Here is a 15016-nt window from a genome sequence, read left to right as displayed (position 1 = left end):
TCACAACATCAGATTGGTTTGTGAAAGGGTAAGCTTTTGTTTGCAACTGAAGCGCTGACCCTGCTTTTCGCCCGAGATGTTGAGATTTTTTTTTTAATGTGGACGGGTTGAAATAATATATCGACATTCTCGAATGTATCTTTTGCACAGTGATATGAATATATATATTTTTTTCTTTTAATCTTTGAACTATTGAAACTATTCAAAAAATGTTTTCACTACTACTCCAATTCCCTTCGATGAAATGTTTAACTTTCTCTTGAGCACACATCATATATATATATATATATATAATATGGTGTGAGTAAATAAGATGAATCAAAATTCTGATTGACGAAACAGTGTTGTTCTCTTAGATTTTGCCTCAAAATCCTAGGTACGAGTTTCCTACAAACAATCTTGCCATGAAAGATGGTTTTATATTTTCTTGGTGCTTAATGTGGATATGTTGTGTTGTTTCGTAGTCACATATTTGTGTTTTGAGGACATGATGCCGCAGTGGTAGAGCACTCGCCTCTAGTGCACTATTCTATATTTTTTTTTCACAACCTGTATTGTCCCTCAACAATACTTTAAAAAGATAAATTACAAACAATTCTTTCTCCGCTCAGAGTTTTCAGAACTACAACTTTAAGAGACAGACTATAATCTGTAGAGAGGCAGCACTATGTTCTGTCAATCAGTTCGTTTAGAATAGCTTGGGAGAAAGAGTGTGTCTTGGTTAAAAAATTTCCGAGTAGATGTACAAAGGAATCTATAATGTATTGCGCATTATATCGCTCAAAATTTCATAGATTTGAAATACTTGCTTCTTAAATAGTATTTTTTAAATAATTGCTTCTTAAATAGTATTTTTTATGGTGTTTGAATAATTACAGTTACTAAATTAAGATTAAACTATGTCTTATTATTAATTGAGCTGAGCGAAGCGAAGCTCTTATACTCGGGTTAGCCGTTTGGTTGTCCGCGAACTCCTCCTAGACCGTTTGGCCGATCTCAACCAAACTTAGCACGCTGATAGAGTATGTCGTGCTGAGTGACAACATAGGTCGAAATCAAAAATCCGATGTACCATCGAGGAATAATCACCGAAAAACGCTTACTCCTAGACCGTTTGGCCGATCTCAACCAAACTTAGCACGCTGATAGAGTATGTCGTGCTGAGTGAGAACATAGGTCGAAATCAAAAATCCGATGTACCATCGAGGAATAATCACCGAAAAACGCTTCCATAGACTTAACGTGGGGAAAAAGTCATGATTACGTAGTTTAAGCTCGCTCAGCTCATTTCATTGCAATTGGGTATATCCATTGCATTCCTAGTAATAATGATTGAAAAAATAATATTTTATATTGTATAAACTTTTATTAATTTTTGTGTTTTATTTTCTCTTAAGAGTGCCAATGTGATCCTACCGGCTCAGTCAGTGCGTTGTGCAGCTCTTTAGGAGGACAGTGTCAGTGCAAGGCCAACGTAGTGGGAAGACGATGTGACCGATGTGCGCCAGGAACATTTGGATTTAGTCCAGAGGGCTGCAGAGGTAATGACTACATAATAATTACTTTAACTAATTGTCTGCTTATATAGTGAGTTGTTTCCTAGTTCAAAATGAGCTCCTGAAATAAAATGAAGCAAGACAAATTAAACTTATTTCAGGCAGTGAAAAACGAGAAACGTACATGACAATCTTTGGAAAGAAATATTGGGAAACTGGAAAGTGCACTATAATTTTCGTTTACTATACTGCAAGCGTGTCGGTAGTTCGGAAGTTAGTTTAGGTTACAAAAAATGAGATGAATGGATGAAGAAAGCATGTAAGAGAAAGTGAATCAAATTCCTACGTATACTCAGGGTTGAAAAATACACAGTTTATAAAAAAAGAACGTTTGGATCTTAGAATAGTGTATATTGTGTTTAACCTGTTATTCTTGGAAATTAAAAATGTTCAAATACTTCACTTGAATTTCTGTTGATTTCGTTATACGCACATTCATGTACAGATTTTGTTCAGTAATTGCTGTTATAATAAGAAAATAACTCTGCTTGTAATTTACTCCATGCACAAATCCTGCGAAGGATGGGTTGTTAGAAAATTAAATTGGCTTCTTCAATCTGATATTTTAGTTGATTTAAACATGTCCAACCACCATTGAAAAAAAAAAAAAAGAAAAAAAAAAACGTTTAAAATAAACTCAATAAAACAACAGCCCTCGTTTTAAACATGTTTTAAACATATCAACCCTGCGTATACTATACATTAAGTCTTCATTTCTACACAACGCGACATACTTTTAGAATGAGCTACTACAATTACTGAATGAACTACATTTCTTCGTAAGGAACATAATGTTATACTTCTTTTGCAAAATTTGGAAAAATCATTGAGGTGAAGTGTATAAGAAAAGTCACAATTCAAACATTACCTTTCGGTATAGTAAAAATAAGAAACAAGTTTGTCTGAAATATTTGGATGAAATGGTTCATAAAACATAAAAGTACACCGTTTCAGAGCTACATACTCGTATATGAATAAACTCTAGTAAATACAGTAGAAAAGATCATGCGAATTATTTCCATGTTTGGGATATGGATACACACCTTTAGTCACCGTTATTCGTTAAGATGGGACAGTTGATTCCATTACAAAAACGTTTTTATCAAACACGTAGATTGCTACAAGTTTCTAAAAAAGCCCAAAGAAACGAAAACTTAGTCAGGAAATTCACGTTTTTCACAATTATCGACAAAAATTCAACGTATTCTTGCAAAGCATAACATCTAGTATTTTTCCAAAATGTATAGCAAAGCATCTCACTGACTTTTACAAGTTACTTTATTTATCCATTAATTAAGTCAGATATTTATCATACTCAGTGTGAAATGTGATTCTTCATGTATAGGTCAAACCAAGCGCAATATTAACACCCGAATTAAAGAAAACGTTAAACAATAAAAATGTCACAAGAAGAGGGGATGTCAGGATTGTTACTTCACCTAAAGCAACATATACATAATATAAAAAGGTAATAGAATCACGAAAAACAAACCAGAGATTAAAGAGTCCTTCTTTATTCATAAGTATAAACCGGCTTTAAATCTGGATTTTGACAACATTGATAAACTCTGGCTACCTACCTTTGATGTGTATTTGGTTCTGGCAACAGTGACGTAGCATAGACAATATACTTCTTTCAAACAGAACTCTTCCTTTCTTCCATTGTGTTTTGCTTGTTATTTTTAACACTCATTCTTACGTTATGCCCATCTGGTGATATGTATTTCTGTTTCTTTACCATATTTCTCTTATCCGTTTTTAACTTTGTTACCTTACCACTGATGACGGAAGTAGCTTGTTGTCGTTCAGATACATCTAGAGAATATTTAGTTTTCCTACGGGAAGATATATTGGTAAGGATATATTTAATTTGAATGATTCTATCATGTGCCTACATAATTTTAATTTTAACTCCTTAATATGTTTGAATTTTGCTACATACATACCTCTCCTCGCCATCTTCCCCGCGCGTCAAAATAAATACAATATCGTATACGCAAATTATCCAAGTTAGAAAGACTAATCTTCTGTCAACAATTCCAAATTGGTTGGACTGTTTATGTGGCTAAGTTCGAATTTGTTTCCCCTCTATTGCGTATCCGAGCTTTTCATCACACCAAAACATTTAAATAAATATTTTCAGGCCTAGTTTTGTAACAAGAATGGTCCAAATCGATAATTTCTACATCCTATGCCACTATGTTCTCGAATTTTTAAATTGATTTTTGTTTTACGAGTTTACGTGTAAGATTGCAAACATATTACTTACACTGATTTGTTCTTTAACTCTCTCAAACTAGTGTGAGAATTATTTTTATCCTTCTGAACATTCAGAATCTCAGGATGTTTTTTGAAGGCCTTAGTAAGAGAATAATCTTAGAAAAGCCTCGTATTTCTCGTACCTAGTTGATCTTAATATGTGAAAGTATCATATATAATTCAGCTATCAAAAATCCAGAATCTGGTTAAAAGAGAAGTGAATGTGATACAACTCGGTTATACCAATTCTGTTGTAATAAAAAGCTCAAAAACCTGGTTGGGTTTTAACTATAAACCTGGTACGATTTTCTGTGAAAAATTTATCATGTGTATTAAGAACCTAGATTACAATTTATCCGGATACAAGCCGAATAAGTATTTACACCACATTTACAGGTGCTTAAATTTTAAGGAGGTGAGAGATACTTTGCTGGCATGCAGTGTTTATAAAATAGCGTGTATTTCTCCAGTTTTGCTGTGCTTATGTTAGGCTCTTAAGCTAAATGTATGAAAGATCCTTGAAAATGTATTTAAAATGAGAACATGATCGAATTTTCTACATTTGATTCGATTATTAGTGTATTTGTTATGTTCTTTCCCATAAGTTGAAAATTCTAATATGATGTGTAGTAAGTTTCTAAGTTTCTTTTCATCTGTTGAAACATTTTTCAGCGTGTGATTGCAACTCGATTGGTTCTTTGGACAATTTCTGTGACGATCAGACTGGACAATGTAAATGTCGGCCAAATACGTATGGACGTCAGTGTGATCAATGTCAGCCTGGATTCTGGAATTTCCCCAACTGTCAACGGTGTGAATGCAACGGACATGCAGATGTATGCGACTCCAGGACAGGATTCTGTATTGAATGCAGAGACTTCACAACGGGACATAACTGCGACAGGTAGGATCTAGTAACTACAATATTTATGTGTATTTTTTTCAGACAGAATATACAAAACCAAATTATATTTTATATACTTAACTATAAAGAAGTGAGGAACTGATCCTTTTGTTCATGGGAGTAGGTAGCGAAATATTACCATGTTTTGCACACTAGTTGCTTCTTACTTGAAGGAATTATAAAAGTATTCGGTTTATTCTCCGTACAACTTACAAATTGCTTCTACCCTCTATTGGGATCTAAGTAGTCTGCTTTGACAACTAGTGATAAGTCATATCCAAGAGAGTTTGTCGGAATCAGGTATCCAGCGCCTGTTTTTCTTAAATGAAATTAACTTCTTAGTTTCACAACGCCCGTAGTCATGCACTTAAAACTAAAAGAGACGAATTATTAACGAAAGAGAATAACTAGTGTAGTGCCAGTACGGGAGGAAACGGGAGAACCATGAAAAGTGCACAGGCACGGTGTTTTCCGCCAGAAATTTATATAGCTTGTGATCTAATTACAGATACCCCTCGCTCTAGAGGTGATTTTTACACAACTGAATTTCCATAGTTGCCTTATTTTCCTTAGTTTTCAATATTTTATGTGTGTTGGTGGTGTAATTTCTCCTTTCGTAAATATTCGGAGTTTTGTAGTTTCTAAAATAGTTAGTTATTTGTAGGTTTCAAATTCTGATATAGAGTGAAATATAATTCAGTTTTAATCTGGCACAACCAATGTAGCTTGAATTTTAGTATTTTTGATATGATTGTATTTAAAATTAATAGTATCGTACAGATGACAAGTATTATGATTTTTGATATAGGTGCGTCGAAGGTCATTATGGAGATCCACGGATTGGAATAGACATCCCTTGTCGTCCATGCCCTTGTCCTGGAACCGCTGAGTCAGGTCATTCGTATGCCACACGCTGTGCACTCGAGTCTGCTTCTCAAGATGTTGTTTGTGAATGTAGAGAAGGGTATGCCGGTGAGTTGTTTTTACTTGTATATGATCGTGCATAAGTTGTATTGAAGTTTGTGTATAAGTTATTCAGTCGCACTTAATGAACTTACAGTATGTTAGATATTTAAGTCTAATCAATAATAAATTGCATGAAATGGTTTATTGAATTCAAATTGATAACATTGTAAGTTCATAGTTATTAAGAATAAAAATATAACTCCTAATACTGCGCGAATACAAACTTGCCCGATTGAATCCATAGAAGCATATTCGGTTCAGTAGAATTGTGATTTTAGAGCAGATGTCTTAATTTGTAGTTTTATTACTTTATAGCTATGAAACAGAAATTTAAAAGCTCTCGTCTGATGAGGCTTTTATTATAAGTTTCTCTTTATCTAGGTAATATAAAATGGTCTAATATAATCTGCAATCATTAGAAAGATGCATTTAATCATACAATCAAGATAAAATCACCGACGTTAAAGAGGAGTATGAACCTGATTATTTACAAATGCATATATTTAAGTAAAATAAGTTATTTTAATAAGTGACAACTTTTTTTAATATGCTGGATCTATACAATGGGGGGGGGGGGTCAAAGCTACTAATTAACATTTCTTTGTATGTGATAATTACAAGTAAAATTATCTTTAATATTTATATGCTATACTTGCAAGTATTTTAGTTTATTGTGTACCCTATCATTTGTTTACTAAATGTTTTAAATCAGTAATTTATTTTACGGCGTTGAAGTCCATTTTATAATTGCTTTTACGTTCTCTTTTGTTCACTGTTCGAATATTGTCTTATTTTTATTTTTATTTTTTTTTTTAGTCTATTAATTAGGAATCTATAAAATTGCCTTTGAATAGAATAAAATAAGAAACATAACTTATATGAGCTTCCCGGGGAAACATAATGGTAAGCGCACTTCCAGTGAAATTGAATTATTAGGTGGAATGGGTTGGGATTAAACCATAGAAGAGTATGTAGGTACTTTAATTTCGGAAATGTACCTACAGATGGCAGAAGAAGCTAGTTTGGTATGTGTTATTGCATCGAATTGCATGGGAATGTTGAATCTTTTCAGTTTACTCGAAAGTGACATATCATTATGTTTTCCCGAGCCGCAAATAAATTAATATTATACAATGGTTATTTATTATTGTTATTTGTTATAGTATTGTATGTATTATATATTAATTATAATATACATTTATGTTTTCATTACAAAATATTTTCGTAACAATTTTTAGGTCCGAGATGTGATATTTGTGCTGATAATTATTTTGGGAATCCCGAGACACCTGGAGGGTCCTGCAGACCATGTAATTGCAGTAATAATATTGATATTTCTCGTCCTGGTAATTGTGACGCACGGTCTGGGGAGTGTTTGCAATGCCTGTTTAACACAGAAGGCTTCAATTGTGAGATATGTAAGGCGTCGTATTTCGGTGATGCAGTCAATCAACAATGCGCAGGTGAGTTGAGAGTTCATACTGATTTCCGTTAGATTATAATAAAAATGTTGTATATACAATGCTAACAAAATTAGAATACCAATTTGAAAGCAGAAGGAAATTATTTTGAAATAAATAGATAAAAGTCCCTTAGAGTTGAAAGTCGCTAGTCAGATTTTCAGCTACAACACAGAGAATGGAAAATATTTTTGTTTGCATCACGAAAATAATATTAATCGTTATATATATAACACGTTAGTGGTGAATATACATCATATATTATCATGTTGGTTATTTTAGTTAGAAAGAAATTGTGAAGATTTATTTTCCGTGCATTTAAAGGAATTATAGTTTCAGCTTTAGTTTTGTTGGTGCAACCTGCATGTGCTCTAACACAAGTGTAGCTGCAACTTGTGAAACGTTTCAAGATTTCAGAAAATATCTGGTCATTTTTATTCTCCAAGAAAGGCCTTTTAAAGTATTCACTTTTCATGACAATTCTGAGAAGTAGAGAAGTGCACTAAGATTTTCAGGAACATAGTGCTAATTAATCCATTCAATACCCTTAATATGGCAGAAGTAGTTTGCGCCTTAATATGTTAAAAATAGTTCTTGGAAAGCTGTGCTTTAGTGTTGAATGGTATATGGTGGTAAAAGTTTCGTTATTGATATATCGATATTTCAGTGTGTGGAGCACCTGTGCTACTTAGTACTTGTTCTAAATCCAAACAAATACATATAATTTGTTTACTGGAATTTGTGCTTTTCATTTTGTGAAGGCAGCAGGATAAACCATCGGAAAACTGAGGGCATAGTTTTTAAATCTAATTGCGGCATATTTGAGTTCAGAATATAATTAATTAACAAACTTAATATTAAAGGACTGCTAGACTAGATCTAAGACTGAGAATCAAACTGCCCTTGTGTCAAACTGTGCCATTAACAGTGTCAGTCTTAGATTGAATTGTCATTCTGTTTAACATGCTACAGGATTGAAAATATATTGTATTTTTTTATTTACGACGAGTGTTGGAACTTCATTTCAAATTTTCTGTACATCTTTTTCTATTATTCGTGAGTTTTAGCAATTGTTGTGTATTCGCAGAATGTGTGTGTGACCTCTTGGGAACAGATGCAAAAGCCGGCCCATGTGATCGTCAAACTGGTCAGTGCCCATGTTTACCTAATGTAGTTGGTTTATCGTGTGATATGTGTGCAGACAAGCACTGGAAGATAGCCAGTGGTACAGGATGTGAAGCATGTGCCTGCGATCCGGTTGGATCATATTCAGAACAATGTAACCAGGTAATTTATTTGTTTCAAGATTCCTTCTTTTGTGTACCGTCTTAAAGACTCTAAACTAAGAACTTATTGTGGGATTTAGAGCACTGATTAAAACAGAGAATTATTTTCTTTTATTGTTGAATTAAAAAGATAGATAGATAGAGTTTGATGGTTCTGATTTCTCTTTGTGTTACTTCGGAGAAAAATCGTGTATTTGTGTGGCCCCGCGTAGCATAGTCGGTAACGCCCTCAAGTTCGGTGCGAGCGGTCCTGGGTTCGATTCCCGGTGGGGTCACTCGATCGAAAAAGTGTAAACAACTTTTTCAGGCAAGCCATCCTGAATGAGGTTTTCCTGGGTTTTCCTCATTACTACCAGGCAAATGCCGGAATGGTACCTAACATATAGGTCCCGAGCCGCTTCCTTCCCCAATCCTTTCTTCCTTGTTCGCTGAGGGACGTATTCCCTCAAATGTGACAGATGCTGTGAAAGCCCAGAAATCTAAATCCTAAAAAATCGTAAATTTGAAGTCATGTTCTTAATAGAAGAAAGAACTTTATCATAGCGTTAAGAGGTGCAGCTTACATTAAGTTGAAGCCCAGCAACATATAGGGAAGCGTGAAACATGGCATGGTTCTGTAAATCTCTTTTGGGAGAGGGGTGCTGTGGTGGGAAAGGACGTATTAAGTGCGAAGTCATATTCATGATGCTCTGTGCTTTCACCAGCTGTGCCGGGTTCAAATCGACGTAGTTCGGAGTTCACGTAAAAAGTATGTGCCATCCTTCGTAACTTCGGTATTGCGTAATGACCTAAAAGAAGATTACTTAATCAATCAACATATAGGATACGGCTGCTTATTTTTCATCTGTCATTGCATGAGATAGCTATCTAGATGTGACGTAAGTCGCTCGAAAGCGTTCATTTCAAATTCTCTAACTATTGTTAATGATTCTTTCGTGAGCTACTCAACGAGAAGCAATCCTCCCACTTTCTTCATTCCACCATTTCATTCATCTCTCATCATCACCGTCTCCTTTAGCCTAACCGGCATAATCGTGGGACGTAAAACTCAAAAATTTCATTTCATTTTCAACGAGAAGCAACTTCGTTCAAGTCGACGGCAGAGAGACAGAAGAGATTGCTACTAGCAGGCGACAAGAATATGAATATTTCTACTCTTGTTACTTGCCTTTTAGCTAATTAAATTAAAAATAATCAAATATAAAGGGTAGTAATCTTTTTTGGTCGTGCAAGTCCCTGGAACCTTGCGGGAATCATTTTAGAAAATTTATTCGCTTTTATAAATATGTTGCGAATAAAATAATATGCTAAGTTGAACCAAAGATACAATTTAAGAAGCTAGGTGCCAATATTTTGAAAATTTATGGGTGAAATCAACTAATTTATGAATCAAAATTCGAATTTAATGGAAATGATTAAGAACAGGTGTACCAATATTTAAAAATGTTCAAAAAACAACTGTATTATATGAGAAGGAAAGACTACTGCTGAAATAGGTAATTTATAGAGGAATAGTGAACCTGAAGTGTGAGCTAGTCAACTAGTACGAAAAGGCCACGTGAAATATGATAGATGTAACGAATATATGACATTATTGACAAGAAATATGAACGTTGGTGCTTTTGTTTCAAATCCGTGAAATAAAATACAGTAAGCGCATTGAGAAAAGGTGCAAAAGAAGTATCGGTAAAGCAGTAGCGTAGCGTTAACTTTCGCAAAGGGGAGACAGCACAGGCGCACCCACGAGGGGGGAGAGTCAGCCGGGTTCCGACATCCCCAAAACTTCGTAAGTCAATATACTTTTATTAATTTTCTTAATAAAACTATGCTTGTTTAGTAGAGAAATTATTGATGTAAAATGAAAATTTGATCTTACATATCTTATGTACTATTTCTCTTATAAAAACAATGTAGTTCCATATTTTTTTCTGAAAATATACGTAGATGAAAGAACTTTACAGTTACTTGTCTTGTAGAGTACATAATAACATCTGCTCAATACCACATAGACGTAGTGACTTGGATCCAGGGCCGTAACTTGTGGGGGGCAGGGACCAATTGTCCCAGAGAAGCTCCCAAAGAAGCTCCCCGCTGTTCGAGGGAGACCCATTTTAAGACAAAATTTTCTTACTCTATATACGATACGAACATGAAATTATAAATGAAGCATCAAACAGATTCACTACATTACATAAATAAAACAGCACACAAAAGGAAATAAAACAAAAGAGTCGTGGGCCCATTTTAGTAAAAAAAAATGTCTGCTATTAGGGGTCCTAGAGATAATATTTATTCGTATGGCTTTGAGATTTGTCAATATTGTCCCCTTAATTAATTTGTCATGTATGGAACGAGCCCAGAGGTGTAACTAACGGCCCCGCAGACCTTGTCGTACTTCAGGGCCCACAGGCTCCAGGGGGGTCATAAAGAGTAAGAGAAAGTTGGAAAGAAGGGGCCCAAGAATTAGAAACTTTTCTAGGGGACCCAAATACGCGTATTAGTGCTTGCCGCCCAGAAAACTCTAAGTTAGGGGGCTCTGCTTGGATCCCCCAAACCCTGCACCCCTCCGCCATGAATGGAGTTAGGAATTGTCTGCTCGGGCAGACTTTTTGGTCAGTGTCGGACCTGTAGAACACTTTCTACACAAATGTGGAGTTAGCATATAGGTATACATTTTATTTTTTGTAAAAAAGTTGGGGGCAACTCCGCCCTCCCAACAAAAAATTGGGTGCGTGCCTGGTAGATATTATTATTTCTTCTCGAGTTCGGAACCAAAATTAAGTTGTAGGGTCATGTCTCATACAGCTTCGGTGATGGAAAAGAATATGAAACTCCTAACCAAATTTCGTTATAAACTGATTTTTGCGAGGTTGCACTACTGTATATAACATATGGAGACTTAATTTTGATCAACAAAGCCCTCAACGATTAAATCAAACAGGCATACCGATATTTATTCATTCTGAAGAATCTCAGTATATACACTGGATATGTTAAATTGAATTAATAATTTACTTCCTATGTAATATCTTCTTATTTGCTTAGGCTTTGTAAAGTGTGATCTCTGATTCAAAAAGTAAGCTTAGAAATTGGCTGTTTTATACTTGATACTAATTTTCATACGACAACTTAGCATGCTATTTAATAACAACTGGTGCAATAAATCTATATCTAATCATTTAGTTTTCACATAATACATAATTAACACACGTATCCAAATTCACACAAAGTTAGCTAACGATTTTAAAAGCAACAACAGAATAGCATACTATAAAACATCTTGCGTTCGCTTTTGCCTTTCGCAGTGTTGATACACTCTGATATTGCGATTAAAAAGAAGCCGAAGCTAAATCGTGGAAGATTTATATGAATTACTGGTATTCATAAAACTTTCAGCAAATTGTTCCGGTAGTTATTAATTTGTTTTCTTTTTTCTTCTATTTCTTGAAATTTCCTCTGAAATATGATTGAATATCTAAAAAGAAGAGGAAAAAGTGTGTTGGATTTTCAATAGTACAATTGCGCTGAGTGTGGTATCACTGTAGCTGAAACATGTCTCATTGCCAGGTTCTTTCAGCGAGCGAGAACCTCACACAGCCACATGCGCGCGCAACTTTCAAGTAGGAGCTCCACTGACTTGTTCAGCCGCGTTGAGACAGACTTCCTGATGTCTCTCTGTGGCCTGTTTGACGGAGACAGAACTTTAATTTCCCAGTTTTGAAAATTAAAATTATTTACAAATTAGATTCTACCACTATTGCTATTAACCAACCTATCACGGACCCTATTATTTTTATATTTTTCTACAACATGAAATGTATATTGATTCTTATTAATTAAGAAATTCTAAAACTATGTTCTTTTAATTTGAAAGGGTAGACAGTGTCTCAGTGTCTCATAGCACTCTACGCCACCCGAACACAAAGTAGAGTAGATAAATATGTATTTAAGTAAAATAGATTTACTTTATATAGCGCCCAGTTCTCTCGTATTACTTGCCTGTCTTTGCTCACTTAAGTTTCTACAATCCTCACTTCGTCACCAAACATCCATCGTGGAAGCAACCTTGTAAAAGATAATTGATTTCTAACCAGTTAGTAAAATCCCTCCCCCCTTCTCCCTCAGAAAAAAAGAACTGTTGAATTCATAGACGTTAAGATTATAGTCTCTGAAAGTAAACCTGAACTGAATAATGCAATATTGCTTATGAATACTAGTTTTTAAGGTACTAGTGTTGATTTTAATCAAAAGGCATGATATGTACAGTAATTTTCCGTTGGCACACCTATTCTTAATCTGGATCCATATAAGAAACTTCTTTATATACACCCGTCATTTAAGTGAGTACAAGCAACATTAAAACTGTTCGTCATATGATGCACTTGTACTTTGGTTTCTATTTGTAAAGTGTATACCTATAGAATGATTGTGAAGCGCTTATCCTTACCATTTCGGCGTCCTACCCCTCAATGCTGCTCCCTTGTATGGTCTCTTCAGCACCATATTTCACATGAAACACAAAGCAGGAAACCCTCTTGTGCAAGCATGCCTACTAAAAGTGAACAGTAGTTATAACAATCGCTTTCACGGAATTTATTATCATATCATGTTTACCCTCGTATTGTAAATCTGTACGCACGTGGTAGCCAGAAAAAAAAAAGTAAGAGCTTTGAAAGTGTTTCCAGACTATTCTGACCAAGGAAAGTGACTGTAACTGTTATAATCTCAAAGCATCTGGATTTTTAACCTGCGTCTTTATTGTTTTAAGCCTTCTTTGTTCATCTTGACTATTTAAAAGCCTCATCAATTCCTTCCACAATTTTAGTTAGTGTTTATTCCTAAAGGATGAGAATAATTTACCTCTAGCTAAATTCGAATATTTATTTTTAATGAAGTAGACGATAATGTAGTCTAACAAGTTTGCATATAGATACATATTTTTCAAAATCGAATGTGCTAGAAGCAACATAATTGGCTGAACGATAACTAGCCTCTTTACAAGAAATCGATTTCAATATTTATGGCGAACGAGAAAGTTAATCTTCTCAGTAGGCGTACAGAATGAGATTTTGCACTGGTTACGAAAAAACGAGTGACGAGAAAGTCGAGAAGTCGTTAGTAACTCATGACTGATCCAAAATAAGCCTCCTAAAGTTGAACGATACTTGGAATATACATTTCCTCAGAATTCATCAGTAAAATTTTTAAAATAATAAATTGTTTTATGAATCATCATTCAGACTTCCGTCCACTTTTTCACTTTTTGGATATTTTTACTTTTCAAAATGTTGCAAAAGTTGATGAAAGATAGTCTTTCTCTGTATCATTTTTTTACTATTTAAAATATATTGTTAATTAAAGTAATTAAGTGTAGTTGAGTTGTTTCATATTTCCAAGTAGTAAGTCTTCAGTGGAGTTACGACGTCATATGACTTGGAGACAGACTTTTTGAAAGTGAAAAGCATTGGACAGACTCTGATCACTCCACCAAATAATACGTACTTTACTAGTAAATACTGCCAATTGTCATCGCAGCTCTTAATATTTTGCAGTTCCGTAACCTGAGTCACTCATTGTAAGTGAATGAGGATTCGTATTTTGTTTACAAAATAAACCCCATTTAAAGAAATGTAGTTCCTGTACGTGTAGTGGTTCAAAACTTGCAAGAGTAGTGAATAAGCTTTTTAACTGCCCTATCCCTCATTAAAGGGCGAATTTCACAGTTTTCATTTTAGTCACAATTTAGGATTTTAAAAAAATGTTCACTCATATTAAAAGTTTTCCACGGTACAAGAATATTTTTCAATGTACTTTTTGATTACTTAAATAGAATTAAGTGATTTAACATATCACATATAGATTAATTCATTATCTGTAACAAGCAAAAATCAATTCATGTTTGACAGTTCCTAGGTAGAAAGTTACATTGAAGAGTATTTCTCTATAATGGGTAAGTTTTAATGCCGTGATAAACATGCAGTCGACATATATGTAGCTGTAACTGTTTATTTGAAGACTTGAATTCTGTGTATGAGAGTGTTCTTTTATTTGCAGTTTGATGGTCAGTGCAGCTGTAGACGTGGCTTTGGTGGAAGACAATGCAATGAATGTGAAGCTAATTACTGGGGAAATCCAACACAAGAATGCTTCCGTAAGTAAAGTACAATGGTCAGAGTTTAAGACATTTCAATTGTATCTGTCAATAAGTTAAATTTTGTTACTGTTGCCCATTCAACATGAATTTTTGAAGCGAACTATGAACTAGATTATCTTATCAGAAGTTGCGAAGTATTGCCATACCCTTACAGCTTTCCTTTCTTTCCCTGGAAAATGTTGTGTGAGCTTTGATAGATAAGACGTTATAATAATGTTGATCTGGAAGTTGAAATAAACTTTTCCATTCAGGAAATTGATGTTCTTACAAATGTTAATGTTACTGAAACTTGAATGAAGTGCTTCTCAGAAAATGTTATATTACCCATTTTACCTTACTTTTGGGATAGAGTACTAGAATCTTAAAACAAAGATATCTGTGTTGTATCTAATATAGCTTTGTGTTTGAATTTCACATTATTGTGTTTAATT

General features: G+C 34.3%; 1 protein-coding gene across 2 annotated transcripts in view; it reads left to right on the top strand.

Annotated features, from left to right (window-relative positions):
* Positions 1–15016, top strand: part of LanB1 (laminin subunit beta-1) — a 396592-nt gene that overhangs the window by 333106 nt on the left and 48470 nt on the right. For both annotated transcript variants that reach the window (XM_081762898.1, XM_081762899.1), the window contains 6 exons: positions 1398–1541; positions 4488–4719; positions 5528–5691; positions 6924–7148; positions 8233–8432; positions 14486–14582. In XM_081762898.1, the coding sequence (XP_081619024.1) occupies positions 1398–1541; positions 4488–4719; positions 5528–5691; positions 6924–7148; positions 8233–8432; positions 14486–14582 (1062 nt within the window). The remainder of the gene's footprint in view (positions 1–1397; positions 1542–4487; positions 4720–5527; positions 5692–6923; positions 7149–8232; positions 8433–14485; positions 14583–15016) is intronic.

Source organism: Thermobia domestica, chromosome 6, assembly GCF_964235325.1.
Source record: "Thermobia domestica chromosome 6, izTheDome1.hap1.1, whole genome shotgun sequence".
Taxonomy (NCBI): Eukaryota; Metazoa; Arthropoda; class Insecta; order Zygentoma; family Lepismatidae; genus Thermobia; species Thermobia domestica.
This window is presented reverse-complemented; position numbering and strand designations above follow the sequence as displayed.